Below are 19,712 nucleotides of genomic sequence, written 5' to 3' on the forward strand. Positions count from 1 at the left end.
ATGATGAACACTTGACATGATACACTGAAAGCTACCCTTGTTGCTGGCTGGGCTATGTCCGTGCTGAACTGTGCGTGTCTCCCCTCTCAGACGGCCTCTTGGGGTTTATATCTATGTAGTGTCTGTTGCTGTGTAGAGCCTCAGCCTATTTCCATTGGATCACCTCCTGGTTTCACAGCTTTAATCTGATACTGCTCTGTGCTCAGTTTGTTCTTCTGTTCATGTCCCTTTAAAAGCGCTCTTTAATGTTGCTGTCGCTGCTGCTCTGTGTGCTATTCACTTTCATCTTGGAGTGTGAAACTGTTTGTGTCATGAATAAAGACAACAGATGATGCTAGAGCAAGGGGTTACGCATCTGCTCAGTGGCTGGACTTGACTGAAAGCTTTTAGTGGTACTTTCCCCTCACGATTCAGTAATTTTCCTGTGAAACGATGTAAGTAAATAAATAAATAAAAAAGGATGTCGTTTCTTCTATGATGCTGCACATGCTGTCAGCACTGTTAGTTAAAATGCCTTTCGTCCAAGTAAATATCAAACCCTACTTAAGAGGACCTCGGCTTTGCTGGGAACATTAGATCTGTGGTAGCTTGACCAGTAGTGTTTGCTAAAATGGCTGGGTTGGTCTTTTTTTAGTTTGTCCCAGTGGGGACTGCAAAATGAGGATGTGTATTTTGTTTGTTTCAGGAGCTACTCCATCTGTTTGTAGTACTCTGCCTGAGGAGAGAGTAACTCCCCCTCTTTTGCACCTTTAATGTCTCTGCTTCATTGCAACTAACAGCTTCCACTGGACTCACTGCCACAGGACTCCCCCAAACATAGCTGAAACATAATTACTTCAAAGTGTCCTATTTTTATGAGCGATTCCTAACGTGTTACTTTGTGATGGCAATGCTGCCGCGGGTTAATGAAATGTTACAGAAGTAAAAAAAAAAAAAAAAAAAGTTTGCAGCTCAGTTAGCTTTTGCTGTTCTATTCAGACAACTCTACTTCAACCACTTGCAAGTTGATCACACACATCAACACTTTTGTCTTGTTCCTTTAATCCCTCACATACAGAGAACAGGCAAACTTCCCCCCACCTTTTTTTTTTGGCTGCAAGACAAACACCCCTGCCATTTCTAGCAATGAAGAAGAATTCTGAATCCTGTACAGTAAATAAGACCAGTAAATGGCCAGGGAGAAATGGATCACATGTGAAAACTAAAATTCAATTGTATTGGTGTTCCCTTAAATTCTCGACTGTCACCCAGTGTAAAATATATGGTTTGTCATCCCATTATTACCTGTTAACTTCTATTAACTGTGAGTGGTGGAAGGAGGCTGCAGGGTTTCTACCCTCCTGCTGAAGCCCTCACTTTAATGGGGAATGAAAACGTGGTAGATGAATAATGTTGCTGCTGTTATGAAACAACTCAGAAACGGAGAAACACAAATCTACACCCCATCTAGCTTATTAATATTTTATTGTATTTGACTTGCAGGCAAATGGAAAGATTCCTGCATCATTTGACACCTTTGTGGATTTTAGTATGGAAGCCCATTTCTGCCAGGAAAAGGGAAAAAAAGATCAAAATAAATACAACCAAAAACTAATTTTTCTTTACTATCTCAAAATCTGACTTTTTATCTTTGATTTACTATTTCATAATTGGAATTACCATTTCATCATTTTGACTTACAATAAGTGTTTTTATCTTTATCATGAATGACTTTTCATCTGTTTTTTTTCCTGGTGGAAATGGTCTGCTATACTTAATACTTTAATTAGAATAATAAGATATTTAAAGACCCAGTCAACATTTTATGTCTTGCTATACTGTTCATATTTATGTACATATAGGACTGTTTTATGGCAGATTAATTTGTTCGAGTGACTGTTTTCATTTCTTCTGGTGGGTTGACCCCTTTTTGTTTAGTTTTTAATCACACATTGAGCCTTTAATAATATGTTAAGCCATCCATGATGATGAATGGTGCTGCTATATGTTTATATTGATGCTGTTTGATGAGGCCACTGGTCTAGTCTTTGCCGGTAGTCGACTGGTATTGATCGGGGTTAGAGGGTTTCCTCTCCTCTGAACTCAGTGGGTCAACCAAACAAAGTGGGAGGCCATTTATTATATCTGCAACGTAATGCATAGTGCACAGCCCACATACAGAACAGCAGTGTACATGATTCTGCATGCAGAGAGCTCCAATGTGAGATAACACTGGTTCAAGAAGAGAAGCAACATTTTTAATGTTTTAATTTTTTAATTATTTAACCTAGAACTTTTCATTAAATCTGTCATTGGAGGTATCTAATAACAGTTGTAAATATTAATACTCGTTATTTATCATTTAAAAATTTTTTTAGGCCTTTGACATAATAATACAGACATTGAACAGTACACACAAGATGAATGATACTTCTTTAATATGCCGGGCTGCTAATTTAAATCACGTGAACTCTGAATATACAGGCTGTTGAAGTCGATTCAACATGAAATTCTCAACACAAGGTCCATTTACTTTGTTCCTAAAGCTTTCAACCAGATCCTTTGGCCTTCCTCGACAGATAGAGTTGCTCAGTTGTCAAGGGGGTGGTTTGTTGTACTGAAGATGTGGTTTTCAGATGCAGCTGCATTTTAAAATGGCCTCAAAAATGTTTTTCTACTCATGGAGCAAATAGTTCTCAGTGTGAAATCATACACACAAGTTCCTCAGTCATCATAGACGAGGTTACCTTGAGCTATAAGAAAGGAGTAGAGATCAATACTATCACACCAACCAACAATATTTCTGTCGCTGGAGTGCTACGTGTCCAACTGTACCACTTTTGGTATAGCATTTGGAAAGCAGATATCCCACACATAACATGGGCTCTCCATCACACACACACAGTGCCTGTTTTGTAGTCTGAAGAGTGCCATGGAAGCATAATCCTCTCAAACCAGCTGCAGAATTTGTGGCTGCATTCATTATTGCTTTAATACAGTATGAATTAAGGTTTAATTTAGTGTGTTTAGAGTATTAATGTTCAGGCATGAGAGACACACTTTTGGCAAAATCATGTTCCAATGTTCTTAACTCCATTAATTTCCCGCTTTTCTCTCACTCTGGCCTTCTCAATTGCTGTGCAGTTGCTATGGCAACCCTCATTTCTTGTCTCTCTCTCTCTCTCTCTCTCTCTCTCTCTCTCTCTCTCAGACCTCACAAAGCAGACTCCCTAAACCTTAATGAATGATGGAAAGTTGTTTCCCTCTTAAACACAAATATGAGCTGTAACTAATTTTTCCTGAGACATCACACTGAACTTGATTGCATAAAGGCTATTGCATCCTTGAATATTCAAACAGCGGTAATAATGGACGATGATGTAAGGCTGCGTCTGTGAAATGGATGGTGTTTTCATGTGAGGATTAGTATTGATTTGTTTATAATCCCTGTGTGTTGAGCATCGAAAAAAGTAGTTGGATGACTCATGCAGCCTGCTCACCAGACCTACCACAGGACATGTATTCCCCTCATCCTACCAGCTGGACCCCAGAGTTATACTTTTTCTTATATCTCACAGGTGTTTTAGTGCTTTTTAAAATTTAAATTTTCCTCGTGTGCTCTGTGGACTACCCTGAGATGATGTTCAAAGTCAGAAATTACACAATATGCAAATGAACTGCAATTGTTTGAAATAAGTTTTGCTTTGCTGGTTGTGTCTTACAGCAGTTTATTCTTGGGCTTCCCAGGGACCCAGGTCAGTAGTCCATGTATGTTAAATGTGTTGGTAGGGTGAGGGTTAAGACAAATATAAGGTTGATGGATCTTGGCATTGCTCACAGTGAGAAGCATTATTAGTAGGATAATGTCATTACAGGGTATCCATCTGTTTATCAACAGATAATGTGGTCACTCCTGTCTCTTTAAGGATGATTTATTTGGGTTATTTCTGGCTTGTGTCTGAGCTCAGATGCAGTAACAACAGGTGGAAGTAGTTTAAGAAGCATCTTTGTTAGCCTGTATATATATATCTAATACAATTGTCCTCCATGCCAGTATTTTCCATTCAACTGGTAGGCCAGCCCCAGCTGATGGAATCTCTACACAACAGTGTGAAGTCCATTATCATGCATTAATGGAGGCCCACTGTCAGATCATATCTGTGTCACCCCTGGCCACCCAGCGATCCATGGCGTGTGTCATCACCCTGACTTATGGGCTCTGTGAGGAGAAGAGACTGTATTTGTCATTTTCTCTGACGTGATCTGCAACCGGGCGCAAAAAGCATTTTCATGTGTTTGTGCCTTATTTTTTTTTTTCTTGAAAGGCATCCACATCTTCATCTCTTACATGAGAAGAAAGCAATATAGAGTGTAATCTCATCAACAAATGCATGAAAATATAAAACAAAGCCAAGACTTCTACCTTAGAAGTGACAGGAGAAGTGAAAATAAAGTAAATATGGTGCACATTTTATTGATGTACAGATCAGTAAATAACCTTTTTCAGGAATAGCATTCAAGAAAGGAGTTCTTCACCACAGCATATCAAGAGTGCAAGGACCTTTAGCTGCTCTGTACCATGAGTGTTATGCAGATCTGTCCTTCGCTGTTGAATCCATCTACAAACATACGTCACCATCCAGCAACAAACACGCCAAGTGAAGGGAAACAGTCCACAGCGTAGGTTGAAGAAGTATACAGAAAGCTATCTTTTTTTTAATAAACATAATCTTTCCTCAATTACAATAAATATTTCATCAGACTAAATCTACAAAAACATAGTCTCAAACTCTAAAACCATATCTAAGATACCTGGAGTATTTACCTGGAATATAAATGAATTCATGTGGATATGTCAACATTGAGAAATGCAGTGCATGTTCACAGTTTGTAGGCTTATCTATACACTTGCTCAGAATTGGCCATAATACTTTTATGAACCCAGCCTGTGAAATATATGACGTTTTATATGTTTTAATTAACAAATTATTTTAGAATGAAAAGGAACATTTGTGACTTTTATAATATCTGAATAAACATTGATTTTAAGTGACATCAGCTGTCTGTGAATATGATTTATAATACACTCAGAGAGAAAAAGGAAACAGCGAGGAGTACCTTTGGATGTCTGGCCACAGGTAGAAAAGCTCAAACTGTGGATGCAGCTCTGATAGACCATTAAACAAGGAAGAAGATGCTTGAAAAAATAGAGAAGCACAGCACTTCATCTCACCAGATCTTTGATATCTAAGGCCTCAGGTATTTCATAGAAATGCACTATCCAATTCCCGATTCCTGATTTTCATCTGCTTTGTTGGCGCTCATGCCTGAAATGTGTGCTGCTGCCTAACATCTGAAGGATGAATCTCTATGTGCTTTCTGCCTGTATATTTTAGAGGTTTGCTGCTTTGTTTTGTATAAACAGAGAGGAAGTGCCATGACAATAGTTCCATATAAAACTGTCCATAACATCCTTGATAAGAAATACCCTTTTTGCAATCACAAAAAGTCTTTGAGGGTCTGGCTACCTTACAGTTACAAATCCATGGAATGTTTCTTTGTTCCTTGGTTGTACAGACGCCAAAGGCAGAATTGATTCAAAAAATAAATTTGGTCCGTCTTCTCCAGCATGTTACTAAGCCTTGAGTTAAAACCCTTTTTCCAGATTTGTCAGGAAATATTATGCAGCAGTACAACAACAACAACAAAAAAAGCATCTGTGTCTCAAAAGCTGTTCACGTTATCAGAACATGAGCATTACTGTATGATGCATGAACATTATACATTATCCCTGAAAGAACACCACCATCGTCACCATGGTGCCTCTCAATGCACAGTCTCCCATCTCATCTCACTGTGCTTTCCGAGTATTTCTCAATCTGAGAAATGAAAGATAAATGTTTGTCGAGGGTAAAGTCTTTACTTTTTGTGGATGTCCTCATGCCTGATGATCTTGTAGGTGACCCAGTAGAAGACATTAAAGATGAGGAACGCAAGAGGAAAGGCGGCCCTGGAAATAGTGTCTATCCTCTTGGCTCTGTCCACAAACTTCTTCCTCATGGTGTCTATGTCCTTGGGGACTGATGGTTGAGGGTTCGGAGCTGGAGCAGCGTTCTTAACAGCTGAGCCGTCCTTCGTTGGCAGACACTGACTCATATTGTAGCCAGCAAAATTAAAGCGGCCCTCACGCATGTCATCATCCTGAAAAAACACATGCACATGTGGACAGAATGAACTTAATTGGTCTGTTTTTATAAAAGACTGCAGCTCAAATATTCTTTACTTCTTAATGGCCACTGGCTCAGTGTTGCTACAGTTAATTTACATAAACATTAATCATATATTATAAACACCTTTGAATAAAAGAAATCCCCCAAGATAGCCTGATGCACTTTAATGATAAACTGAGAAAGGCTGATAAGGGATGAATCTTAATTCAGGCAAATAATGATATGTTATACTACTTCAATATCCCAACAAGAGTCTACAGCCATGCTAACATGCTCACAATGACATGCTAACATGGTACTCTTATCCGAATCAAGGGTTTAAGGATAGACATTGTCATATTCTGTACAAATTGACTTGACTTGCCAAATCATCCTGAGAGGTACATGAATGTTTGCACCAAATTTCATACCAATCCATCCAATGGTTGCTGAGATATATTTGAGATATATATCAGCAACTGTGGTGCAGCTGACCAATCGACATTGCCATCCCTAGAGCCACACTGCCAGTGCGGCTAAAAAGTTTGATAACCAAGCAGCAACCTTGTAAAGACTTTGAGAGTCTACCTTGTGATTCCTCCTTTGTCTTCGCCTCAGGCGAAGGAACTCTTTCTGTTGCCTGGAGACAAAATTAACCCCAGCATATTCTAGCAATGCAGCAAATACAAAGAGCAGACACACTGCCATCCAGATATCAATGGCTTTCACGTAAGAGACCTGGGAGAGAAAACAGATTTCCTTTGTTAGATCCTCCAAAGTGACAGCATCAGCCAACAGTTCAAATGCAGTATGAATTTGTGCTTTGACTTGAAATATTGGTGGATTTTTTTAACCTTTCTGTATTCATTTTGAGCCCTAGATCTGTTAGATCTAGCTTGTGATCTGCCATTGTATTGATCTTTTTTTCTCTCGTTATCTTGCTCATTGCTCAATTAACTGGGATTTGTAAATTACTGTAATTATAGGTAATGTCTGCTAACAAGTATATCAAAGCTGCCAGTAATGTCAGTGATTACATGGCAGTGGAAAATAACTGCTGCCTTAATTACCAATAAAAATAGAACTGTAGTATTAATTTACACCTTTCGCACTGGTTTTCATCTGTTTCCTTTGAGAAAGTGAGGATGAAGCTGAAAGCCTTCACTGCTCCTCGGTGTGACATCTAACTTCATGACAGCTGATTAGCATGTTGGGAAAACAACTCAGCCTTTTGAGGGCACTTTAGGCATATTGAGTTATTGTTTTCTTGATTCAAAGCTCTCATAGGCTTCTCTTTAAATATTTATCTGTATACGTGTCTTTTATGTGAGAATCTCTGATGTGGCAGAGGCCTTGGGTGCTCATGTGTGGACTGATGCGTGGAGAGTGATTGATCATCAAGAGCCGACTCTCACTGCCTATAGTACCCTTCACAATATGTGCATGGCAATTTAGCCTGATTGACAATAAGCTACCACAGACTGTCGGTAATGTACACGTGTTAACTGACAGCATCTTCATTGCCGTAACGAAAATGTTGAATGCTGTGAATTGCACCAGTCAGGTTAAAGAGCTGCCCAGTTATGGTTTAATCATCATCAAGTAACACTGTCGCTTTCATACAAGAGATATTTGAAAGAGACAAAATGTGAGTGTTTTTAAGTACTTCAAACAGTCAGCAGTCAACTATCCTTTCTTCTTCATTAGATTGTTAATTTGTCTTCATATTTACCTGAGTTATGAATCTGTTCTCAAACAACTGCAAAATATTGCTGCCATGCAGCCAGAGAGAAACAAATAACATCCATTTAAGCTCCTAGGGATTGGCTACTTACTAGGAAATCTCACTCTCACAATCTCATTGATCTATTGATTACTCTTACTTTTAAGATACAGTTGGGTCTTTTGGTGTTGCTATATATATTACAGACCTTTTAATGAATCGTGAATGTATAGTATCAAACATGGCAAAGAGAGATTATTCTAATGCTTCATTTTTTCAAACTTCTAGCAATGAAGTGATAACATGAAGGAGGCACCATGATTTAAACGTTTAGAATGTGCCATTATTCCCTTATAACCCTTAAATGTGCCTATTTCCAGTTAATTCCTTACAAATGCACACAATCATTGGTGCATGCCTTTATATCCATGTCATGTTCCACCAGTAGAGGGTTTTTATGTGATTTTATGTGATTTAGACATAAATATTTCATATTAGCGCAACATATTAAACCTGCAAATTTAAAATGTTGCTGAGAAAACTAAGTGAGGTTTACCTTTGGAAGAGAAGCTCTGGAGCCGGAGCTTTGGGTAGTCATGGTAAGCACAGTGGTGATGCCCAGCGCCACTCTGGCAGGAGCAGCATCCATGTTGATCCAAAAAGACACCCATGAGAGGATGACGATGAGGAGGGAAGGAATGTACATCTGGATCAGGTAGTATCCCATCTGTCGCTCCAGATGAAATTTTACTTCTATGCAGGTGAATTTACCTGCAAAGACACACAAATGCAATTCAGCTACCAAACCAGGAGAAGTGTTAGCTGCGTGAAACATAGACAGCATATGGTTGTGTGTGTGTGTGTGTGTCCTCTGACCGGTGTTGTAGTGTTTTGTACAGTAGCCCAGCTCCTTCTCTTCCCTCATAATGAATTGAGGCAGTGTGAGCCCGTCTGACACCTGCACTGCACCGTTCTCCAGCCACTCGAAGATCAAGTCGTTCATGGTGTAGCCAACTAGACACAGAAAAGGATACATGAATCAAAATTTAGATGCTCCGTTCAGAAAGTGCAGCAACCAAACTGAGACAAAGTCAATGCTTACAGCTTTCTAGTTGCATCGTACAAGTTTGGACATCCATCGGAAAGTTCTTCAGGTCCATCGGGCAGGACAGAATGAGAGTCAACCTATGATGCGAGACAAAGAGAACGGACTACACCAATGAATGTTATTTGATTTTGAAAGAAATATATTTATTAAACCTAAAACCAGTGGGTCGACACATGAAATGGAAAAAAATTTGCTTGAAAAATGAAATTACAGTTGGTGCTTTCTTTTTTTGGTAATCTCTGTATTGTGTGCTTCTTTCTCCTGTCTGACACATCATGTAGGATTCCCTTCAGCAGGTTCCTATCACACTTTCATTACTGCAACTTATTGTCTCTGTGATGCATTGTGGTCTGCAGTCTATTCTCTCATGAATGGAGAGAGTGGCCCATCTCTCCCGTTGACCCGCTCTGCTTCCACACCTGAGCACCGCTCGGCCTTGAGCTGCTCTCCAAATGGACTCAAAATTGATCTGCTTGATGTCGCATCATTGCAGAGAAAATTGAATGCTGTGTGTGATTGAAGTCGTATTGAAATGAAATGAAACATATTTCCATGCCTTATGCTGAGTTTTGCTCAAATGTTGGGCTGATCGGCCTTTAAAATGCCGTCATGTTTCAGAGTCTTCCGCAGTGCTTTTATGGAGTACAAAAATTGACGTGAAGAAGGAGTCCCATTTTTTGTCTTCGCTTTGGATTCTCAACAATGCCCCTGAGATTAGCTCGCCCTCTTGCAATCAGTGTGCCTTTATTAAAAATCTACATTGCACATGGGGATGTACTGTAGTTCAGTGAATTATGCCATTTCAAAGGAGTGATCATAATGAGACCACATCCATTTAAAACTGCATCTCTTAGATTGACAGTCTTTGATGTTTGAGAGGAAATGTAAGAAAAGCAATAAGTGAAAATGTTCTGGGGCGATCTATGCATCAGAGCTTCTGGTTCTCTGTAGTGTCCTTTTTCACTCAGCACAGATTCCTACCTCAGATAGATTAGATTAGATTCTACAGACCTGCAATGCCAAACTAAGGCTGAAACTAACATTTATTTTTGATTATTTTCTCTTTTAATCATCTAGTTTTGTCTGATTAACAACCCAAATATGTTTTGTTTCTTATCATAGAAGACAAAGAAAACCGTAATATATTCTTGTTTGAAAAGCTAGAACCAGTACATTTTTGCATTTTTGGCATGCTTCTTTCTTCTTCCGATTCATTTTCTGCCAATCAACTAAACGAAACGGTTCAGCTCTGGTTTAAACCTCTTCCTCTCTCGGCATTTCTAATTCTGTTATTTATAACAGCATGTCCAACACTTCACCTGATACTGTAGAGGACAGTCCCATCCTTGAAGATTCGCAGCAGCTTATTGTCTGTGGTGACATCATGGAAGTTTGCTCCTTTCTCATTGGCAAAGAAGAGGTCGGGCTTCCATATGGAGTCCAACATGGACGGGTCCAGGTCGAGGGAGGAATCTGGGTATTTACTATACGCCAGCCGAGGGTCATTCCACTTCTGCCGCAGGAAGATGTTCACTCTGTAATCCTGCAGAGATGACAAGCGGCTTTGCATATTTTGACGTGCAGTGATTGGGGTCATAAGAAGGCATGCGGTAGTCATCGGTATCGGCTTTTAATATTATATATCTTCCTTTTAAAGAGGTAAACAGGACAATTGCATTGGTAACCTGCGTGATTAGTCTAATGCCCAAAAATGCATTTATCATAGATCAAATAATAATAAATAGCAAGCAAGAATCTACACAAAATATTTAGAAGTCAGACACCTACATGTTCACAGTGATAGAATGTAACTAAGTACATTTACTCAAACACTTAAGTACAATTCTGAGGTATTTGTATTTTGTGTTTCCATTTGATGCTACTTAATACTTCCATTTCACTATATTTCACTATACTATACTCCACTACATTTATTTGACATCTTTGTAGATTAAGATTTTAAAAAATGTCTACATATATACACAAAAGTATATAAAGTAGTTCAAATGATCTTCACTTTGACTTCAACATTAAAATGCTGCACATTAATTAGTAATACAATAATATCATATATGCAATAATACTCTGGAAGGGGCCATTCTGCATAATGAGTACTTTTACTTTTGATACTGTTAAGTAAATTTTGCTGCCAATACTTCCTTACTTTTAGTAAATGATTTGAATACTTCTTCCACCACTGATTGTTCTTGTCTAATTCACATAATTACAACTGGTGTGATTATACAAAACATTTTCAAAAACAGTCCTGTAATGTAAATAACGACATATGGCAAATAAAATAAAAATGGAAGCGAAAAAGGAATTTCAATGCACATTTGGCAAAATCTATATCATCCAGCATCATCTAGGTGCCTGTGTAATCTTAAATTTCATGCATGTGTTCACATGACCACTTTGATGATTATCTATTGTTGCAAGTTGCATTTCCAAAAACACTGACCTTATAAAAACGTATGAATCATAACTATGTAATAGCCATTATAGAATCTAATGATGGAGTCATAAGATGTGTTGGCTTATGAGGGAAAACTCTGCCAGTGCAGTTTGAAGTAAACTGCCACAAAGCTCCGTTGCTCAGAGTAATTGATATGTCATGATGATGAGAGACCCTTATGTTGTTTGGCATTTCATCAGCATATTGGCGGTTCCAAATATTTGCATGCGTGTCTAAAGCTGTGTAATTCTCTGGCAATCTCATGAGCTCCAGCTCCTGCGCAAATTAACATCCTTCATTCATGATCTAAGTAGTTATTATCACTCATTATGAATCCTTTGATCATGATGAGTGAGCCTCACAGGTTTTATATTTTTACCCCTGAAGGCAGTTGGATACCTTCACACATCAGCTTGTTTGAAAGCCCAGCCCCTCCCCAACCCCACAGTTATTGGCTGCACTTTAAGTGACTTGCTGGTTGGGATTTATTGAATTAATCATTAAACCTGGACTAACGTGTGTGTATAAAGGGCACCATGGGAGAAGAAACCAATACTTGTTTGGATAGCCAGAGAACAAATTTCTCATTTATAACATCTGTGTGCCTCATGGACCCGCCAATAGACTCTTCAATGGTGATGTGTTTGATGATAAATGTTTAAAAGAAAACGGTAGATTAGGTAGGTTAAAAAAAACATGATGATTCAGTCTTAACTCCTGAGCAGGGGTCAGGGCTTTAGAACACATCCCAGCACAACACTGAACTCACCATTGTAGTTTCTGCTATAGAACCAAAGCTGTTGATAAATATGTTGCAGGTAACATTAACTGGTGGACCTGCAGGTTGAGGGATAGATAACACATTGACACATTGTTGAAATCAGCCAAAATGCCAGAGGAACTCACCATAGTTGTCTCTGTGACAGAGCCGAAACTGTTGATAAAAATATTGCATGTAACGTTTACAGGGGGACCTGTGAAATGGGATAACAATGACATGACAGGGAAAAAAAGGCCTGAAACCATATCATCAGTAAAGATGTTTCGTCAGGAAATCTGGGTCTGTTGGTTCACGAGCTGCTGTTTCACTGTGTATGTCAACATGCATTAATACCAACAAGCACTATTTCTTCTTTTTTTTGTTATTGTTTTATAGACGCTCCAGGAGTGGATGGTGACATGTTGCATGCTCTGTCAAACCAAAAGATCACAGAAAACATGAGCGGGCCCACATTTGGCTTTGGAAGAGACTGAAATGATGTTGTCTACATTTTGCCAAATGTTGTCAAAATGCAATTATATCCAAACTAAATATAATCATCTCAAACGACATCAAACTGTGTCAGCTTGTTATAATCTTTAGAATTATGTAATGATCTCTGGTATGGTGATCTTTTGCGTTTAACACAGTTTCTACATCCTGTGTTTACAAATTGGAGGATACATAAAGCATACATGCACACACACAAACTGTCATTTAGAGCTGCAGCGATTGGTTGATCGACAGGCGAAAGTATTTTCATAATCAATTAATCGTTTAAGTTGTTTTTTATGACAAAATTGCCCAAAAAAATCACCCTAAACCTTCTAAAATGTGAATATTTTCTTAATCTTCTATGATATTAAACTAAGTATCTTTGGGTTTTGGACTGTTGGTCAGAAAAAACAAGGAATTTGAATATGTCAAATGGAAAATTGCGACATTTTTACTATTTTCAGGCATTTTTAATACTAAACGATTGATCAATTCATCGAGAAAGTAATCCACAGATTATTCGATAAAGAAAATACTTGTTAGTTGCAGTAATTTGTTGGTTCCAGTATCAGATCAGAGCATTTTCTATCCAACACTGAGTAAAGAAACAAAAAAGTACCCAGCATGCTCTAATGAGTTGTGTCATTTTTACTCCACAGAGTGTGCTGAACTGAAAACCTCTTTGCGAGGCTTGGCAGGTTATGCCATATAAAGTCATAGCAAATCTTTTTTTTCTCTATTTGATAAGTGAAGTTGTAAGCCCTTCCCAGTGCCCTTCCCCTGTGCTTTCCTCATCAATATTGCATGGCACTTGGTATTAATATTTGCCTCCGTTTGTCGTCAGGTAGCTACATTTAACAGCAGAAGCAGAAAAATAAAGCAGCACCTCCTCACAACAAACTCAGCAAGGAAATCTAGGTCAGCCTTCAGAAATACAGTTCAACGCTCTCTTCAAAGTATGACTAGCAGGTTCGCAACCGAAATGATCTGTTTACATCGCAGTGGGTTCATGCAAAAGTGTTTGTTTTCTAGCTATGAGATGCTAGATTGTGTACGAGACAGGGAGCCTTATCTGCCCTTTAATGCATGTGTGCTCATCTTGTCTTTATTAGCTAGAAAGAGTTGCTCTCACTTCATCCCTCCCCTGAAATTGCCAGCCGGTGTTAAACAGACTGTCCTCCTCCCATCTTAAGTCCTTTTTTAGCAATCTTGTCATCATTTTCCCATTTTTTCCTCCCAGATGGAGAGGAAAGATCTGGGCCATGTGTTTCTGAATCCTGCTGATCAATCCCCGTGCCACACTGTCTGGCTGCTTCAACAACTGGAATCCCCAAAACCCCCGACAAATCCCAGCCCACCTGACCCAGCCTGGAGTGGGCCTGTGCCCCAGCAGGCCGGCCTCTCCTCACTCAGCTCAGTTCCAGTGACAGATGCTGTGTCTGTCCCCAGCATCACAGCAACAACAACAGAGGAAGTCGGTAGCCTGCAGCCTTGCCACAGGGCCCAATCCATCATTTGGCCTGTCATGGTGGCATCCCTGTCTGCATCTGTGGCTGTGATATTCTCAAGCTTTTTATTTTTGTTTCCAATTTTTTACTTAATGGAGATGTGGATTCTATCTGACATGATTTTACCAAATGAAAACAAGCATGCAATGTTACAATGAGGGGTTAGTTTATGATTTAATTCAAGCCAGGACAACCATGTTACAGTCAACTGAAGTGATGGATTGTTCTTATCAAAGGACTGCCAGCACAGTATCTAGGCATCAGATTACAGTCAGTGGATCTCCAGATAAGCAATGATGTCAAAGTCTGGTGTGTTTACACTGTAAGTGTAAGCATGCAAAAATACTCCATGTGCATCACTATTGGACAGAAGATGGTGTTTCTGCGGTTTTGTGGGTAAAGGTAAGACTCAGTGTGAAGTGAGGTGTGTGAAGATTTCCAAAAGACAAAGACAGTGGTAAACAAACCTTTAAAATTCGGTCTTATTCGTGCATCATACCCGGATGTGCGACCCATGAGTGAGTCCAGAAAGTCTGAAGGAGACATGTTGGAGGATGATCTGGAATCGTGCTCCTTGGCATCCACAACTCTGGAACACACGCGCGCACAAACACACACACACACACACACACACACACACATACACAGAGAGAGAGAAAAAAATCACTTTATCAGACAGAAGTCGCTGCTGAAAACCAGGAGTTAAACCTTATCTGTCGCCTAGCAGCTGCCTGGGAGTGATGGGCAAGCAGGGAAACTCGAAAATGCGTTAAAGCGCACACACACGTATCAGACGAATCTTGTATGATTTCGACGTCGTGGGCATCTCCGTTTAACGAGCTATATTTCTGTCCCATCACGCAAGATTACTACACAAATATCAAAACATGCTGTCATTTCATATGAAACATTATAGCGATGTTATTATGATGCCACAAGGAAATATCAAATAATACCATTACGTGCGTAAATGTCACTATAAAGTCGTTGTACTGCAGAAAAAAAAAACCCCACAGGGATACTTTATATTTTAAGAATATTTTAGGGACCAAACAGGCCCACGGAAACAATTCAAACAATTGAAAATACAGAGTAACTTTAGTCGATCCTAATTAAAGCAGCACTCAAGCAAATACCAACTTAGTCTGTACAGGAAAAGAGCCACTGCCCAATTCATATTGTTATTCTAATTAAGTTTAATGACTTAAATAAATTCTAAAATTTTCCAAACTTTAGAATGGATTCGTTTTAAATCAATAAATTCAAATATATTTGGTGAACAAATTGGCCTACCTGAAGTTGTTCGTCTCCATGAAATATGTAAATAAAGCTGCCAAAATCTTAATAAAGGAGCGATTCATTCCTGGTGGTTTTCCCATGTGCTCACTTTTTTATTTCTTCCATATGTTTACATTGGTCAAACACATAATCCAAACAGGGGTGCCGCTCTCTTCCTGACCAAGTCGTGGGCGTTTGGGTGCTCTTGTGTCACACAAAAATACAGGAGACATTCCTCAACGCAGCCACAGATCATAGTTTAGTTTCATGAAACTCTGACTCCCAAAAACAGCTTCTCGAAGCGGTGGTGTGGAGAAACATCAGTGCTGTGGACAGACGCCGAGAGGGTGAAACTCCAAAACGCGTCGGGCTGGAAGCTTCCTGCTTTGGCTCACATCTATAAGCTCGCTCTGCGAAGACAAACCCGCTGGCCAGTGTTGATACGTATGAAGTGAAATCTTTCGCAGGTGGAGCACCGTCCTCTGTTGAGGAATGGGAGTGGAACGCCTTTTCTCATTTCAGCACTTGGACAGCTCCCGGTTCCGTTACGCGCAAGCGCAAGACTTAAAAGTGGCGAACGTGAGTTGGTTTTCAATAAGTCCAATAAACGAGGCGAGGTAATCATCCCAAACACATTCAAACATTGTCTCCAGTGTCTGTTACATAACGGAAGGTGTACAGCTTTTGTCTCACGAGGGTGCGCGTCACTGCGCATCAGGATCAACTGGCTTTAGGAGTGTTTCATGTTTTCCAGCTGTGTCATTAAGTACAAGAAATGATACGGATGATGTGATGACTCTAATGTAAATATACATCCTCTAGTCAATGTGAATCTACACTTGTAATACAATCATAATCATTCAGGGATGCAATTCAGCTGCAAAAACAGATTCATATTGTGGGTGTATAACATGAGATTGACTGGGTTACTCTGGCATCATCCATGGCTTTATTTTTACGCGATGTGCTTTTTTTTGCTCCCATCCTTGTCTGTTTAGAGCAACCCACACCCTCACAGAGATATGAAAAGTGTAAACAAAGGACGCACCAGCAAGAAGCCGCTGGGAGAGTATTTGGTACCCCGGTTGCCCTGGAAACAGATTTCCGAGGCACATCATTGGAAATGCTGAAAGGTTGGCCTCCCAGAGCGAGACGGAAGAGAGCTGACTGACAGACAGAGACACAGACGGAGACGGCAGGAAATGTACTACAGGCTGGCTGAAACCCAAGGGTGGAGGAACCCAGGTTTAGTAGGCCACCACACAGATTTAGTCATTATTATTCAGTATATATGTATACAAACTCCTGGTATTGATACAGATGCTGCATGAGAACCTGGCAGTGTGAGGATGTGAGTGGGCTGTGATGCTTGCATGGACCACAGGCATGAATGACTCATTCCACATGAACACACAGGCATGTGGTGTGGAGGAAACAGCTAAACTTAGTGAGGAGAAAGAAGAAAAAAAAAAGGTATTCCATTCACATCAAGCCAACCACAGGCGTCATGTTGTGAGATTACGCTCAGCACATCACATGCCTCAACGCTGTGACATGCTCGGGGCCATATTACACTTTAGTCTGACACTTGGTTACTGACCAGTTCCCAGATCATCTTTGCCCATCTCAGCCTGAGGACGGGTCATCCTGCTCTCCTCCTCCTTTAATGCTGAAGTCCGAATTACAAGTGTCACATTGCATCTCATGGTTGGGAATGTATGGCTTGCTCTGGTGTGGGGATTTAACATCAGTGTGTCATCAGAGAGAGAACATGGCGTGTTCGACTGCATAAATACTGAATGCCTTATGTGAATTATTTACTAACAGGCGCATGTACTCTACATCCACATTTTGTTTTTTATTAACAAAGGGAAACAAACAAACTTGTCTTGCAAGTGTCATGATGAGCAGCACATCGTCCAGATCTGTGTGGGCGACTCTAATGTCATTGTGCCTAATCACAAGGCAAAAATAACATCGATAAAATCAGATATTTTGTGAAGTCGCTTTAATGAAACATCTCCCACTGGTAAGGGCCAAAATTCTCTTTGCACTCGAGTCATTTATTTCCCATCTCTGAGACAGCTGCAGTTGGCTTGTCTGTGTAATGACAACCAACCGGAGCTTCAGTTGGCCATTAGTTTCCATAAGGAAAGACTTTGGGCAAGGTGGGTCACATAATTAAAGGAGTACAAGTCAAATCTGCGTGTCATTAAGGGGAGAGAGAGATAGATGTAGTCCACCTTCTCTCTCTGTGAAAGGAGAGAATAAAACAGAACAATCCTTTAGACTAGAGCTGTCCGTCTGTCTCATTTATCCAGCAGTTTCCACACAACCATTAAAATTACAGGCTCAAGACAGACGAAGGCGCTATTTTAAAGCTGCCCACACACAACAAAGATTGGTCGCTACCGCCTGTTATTCTGCGGGGAATTAGGGGTTTTACATCATCTGGGTTATTGTGTTGTCTAAAAGGATTTGCAGCATGATTTATAACTTTAAAATGAAATCAAAAGGCTTCCTTTTTTGTAATCTCTCTGTAATAATATGACACCCCAAAATAATATACATATCAGTTTATCCCGCTGTAATATTTCCATCTATATTTGTACACAGAACTGTTTTTTAAAAAAACAATAAGGTTGAAGCAAAAACCAGCTGGATGCTCCATGAAGTCTGGGTAGGGTGGTGTCATTGATCCATCCCAATAAATGAGGAGTTGTGGGCTGACTGGAGAGCTCACCTGGAAACAACAAGCAGGCTTTACCACCCTGATGCTCATGTGCACTGGACTGGAGACAATTGAGAGCTGCAGAGTATCTATTGCTCCATCGATTCCTTGTATCTTCATCCCACTTAATGACTTTTTCGCTCTATAATTCAGCTCATGGAGCTGATCCCGGGGCCTAGCAGGGATACAGAGAAGTAACTTGTGATGGGAGCTATTTTGATGAGGCAACGCAACACGCTGGAGGAAGAGTGCGAAGGATTTAATGAGTGGATTCTTGAAGAGAAGGAAGGATTTGCAAATTCTCCGGTCCCGCAACGCCCAACACACTTATCATAATCTCGCTGTCGTAGCAAAATGAAGCTATTTTGAGGCCTGTGTGGCGCACAAAAGAATGATAAACATGTTTAGATTGTACGCACATCACGGCTGCAACACAGGCAAACGGTTAAAATACTCCTCTCTAGATGTAGTGTAGGAGCTATAGAGTCATGTGAACCTCGGGTGAATGAGCAGCCTAAATGCCCACAAGGATGCTGCTCCTTGGATCCTTCAGGCCAAGTGAGAGAGAGAGAGAGAGCAACGCTGGTCTTCACTAAGACTCATCTGTCAATCACAGCTTCCCTTCATCAGTGGGAGCAACCTGACAGCCACAGAGCCTTTCTCCATCACTGAGCACTGAAATCCCGCTGATCCCCAGTCTAGACCCCCCGTACACGCTCCGCAGTCACTCTGTCTCTGCAGCACATCCAAACAGCTGAATAAAATGCCACAGCGCTTTTCACAGGATGTATACATCATATCGAACGCTCAAGACTGTGTTCAGCTTGCTAAGCAATTACTCCTCAAGCGGCTGCGAATCCATCATGTTTTCACTCAGATCTGCATGCCAGGATGTCTCCCCTGAGCTCCAGTTTCTGTGCAGTCACCCAAACCCTAAACAGCGCACATACACATACTTTTCCCTGGCCAATGTCTGCTCCATGTTGACACTGGCTCACAATTTATCTATTTCTAGCTCGCAGGCTTGTCTCACTGAACGTTGTCACTGGAGTTGTGCAGCTGTAAAAGTGATGCAAGGATAGATTGAAGATTAAATGCAGTTTCAATTGCTGAACTGGTTTACATCAGTCTTTTCCTTTCAGGGGCGCTTAGATGTATGTTATGGGACCAATTACTCCATGTGAGGGACACTGGCAGAGCGGCAGCGCTTGTTCCCTGGCTGTTTTAGATATTTATGGGGAAACTAATCTCTTATACGCAGAGTCTTGTGTTGAATATTAATGTGTGTTGATATTCCACCCTAATGTGTTTTAAAACTCTGCTTGGAAAAAAAATCCTGAGGCAGGGAATACTGTCAAACGTAACTGGTTGCAACATGTCACCAGGTCTGATTGTTGTCATATAGAGGAGCATGTGCAGGTATACAGTTAAAGGCCCGCCGTTAGAATACAAGACATGATGCGCTT

At 40.2% G+C, this 19,712-nt stretch overlaps 1 protein-coding gene across 3 annotated transcripts; it reads right to left on the bottom strand.

Annotated features, from left to right (window-relative positions):
- Window positions 1–5,898: 5,898 nt before the first annotated feature.
- glra2 (glycine receptor, alpha 2) lies at window positions 5,899–15,616 on the bottom strand. Of its 3 annotated transcripts, none has more exons than XM_070914108.1 (9): window positions 15,531–15,616; window positions 14,705–14,826; window positions 12,244–12,311; window positions 10,339–10,562; window positions 9,014–9,096; window positions 8,788–8,925; window positions 8,468–8,682; window positions 6,777–6,926; window positions 5,899–6,180 (listed from the first exon to the last, which is right to left on the bottom strand). In XM_070914108.1, the coding sequence occupies exons 1-9, from the start codon at window positions 15,614–15,616 to the stop codon at window positions 5,899–5,901; spliced, it is 1,368 nt and encodes a 455-aa protein (XP_070770209.1). The 3 variants fall into 3 exon arrangements, with proteins under 3 accessions (XP_070770209.1, XP_070770210.1, XP_070770211.1); XM_070914109.1 differs by lacking the exon at window positions 12,244–12,311 and adding an exon at window positions 12,381–12,448 and having other exon boundaries at window positions 15,531–15,598; XM_070914110.1 differs by lacking the exon at window positions 15,531–15,616 and having other exon boundaries at window positions 6,753–6,926; window positions 14,705–14,783.
- Window positions 15,617–19,712: the final 4,096 nt, after the last annotated feature.

This window comes from Enoplosus armatus, chromosome 11 (assembly GCF_043641665.1).
Source record: "Enoplosus armatus isolate fEnoArm2 chromosome 11, fEnoArm2.hap1, whole genome shotgun sequence".
Taxonomy (NCBI): Eukaryota; Metazoa; Chordata; class Actinopteri; order Centrarchiformes; family Enoplosidae; genus Enoplosus; species Enoplosus armatus.

Coding starts and splice junctions, on each gene's coding strand:
- glra2 (XM_070914108.1), bottom strand. CDS start 15,616: ATGGGAAAACCACCAGGAATGAATCGCTCCTTTATTAAGATTTTGGCA. Junction 14,827..15,530: donor ATGGAGACGAACAACTTCAG/GTAGGCCAATTT, acceptor CGTGTGTTCCAG/AGTTGTGGATGCCAAGGAGC. Junction 8,926..9,013: donor TACGATGCAACTAGAAAGCT/GTAAGCATTGAC, acceptor TTCTGTGTCTAG/TTGGCTACACCATGAACGAC.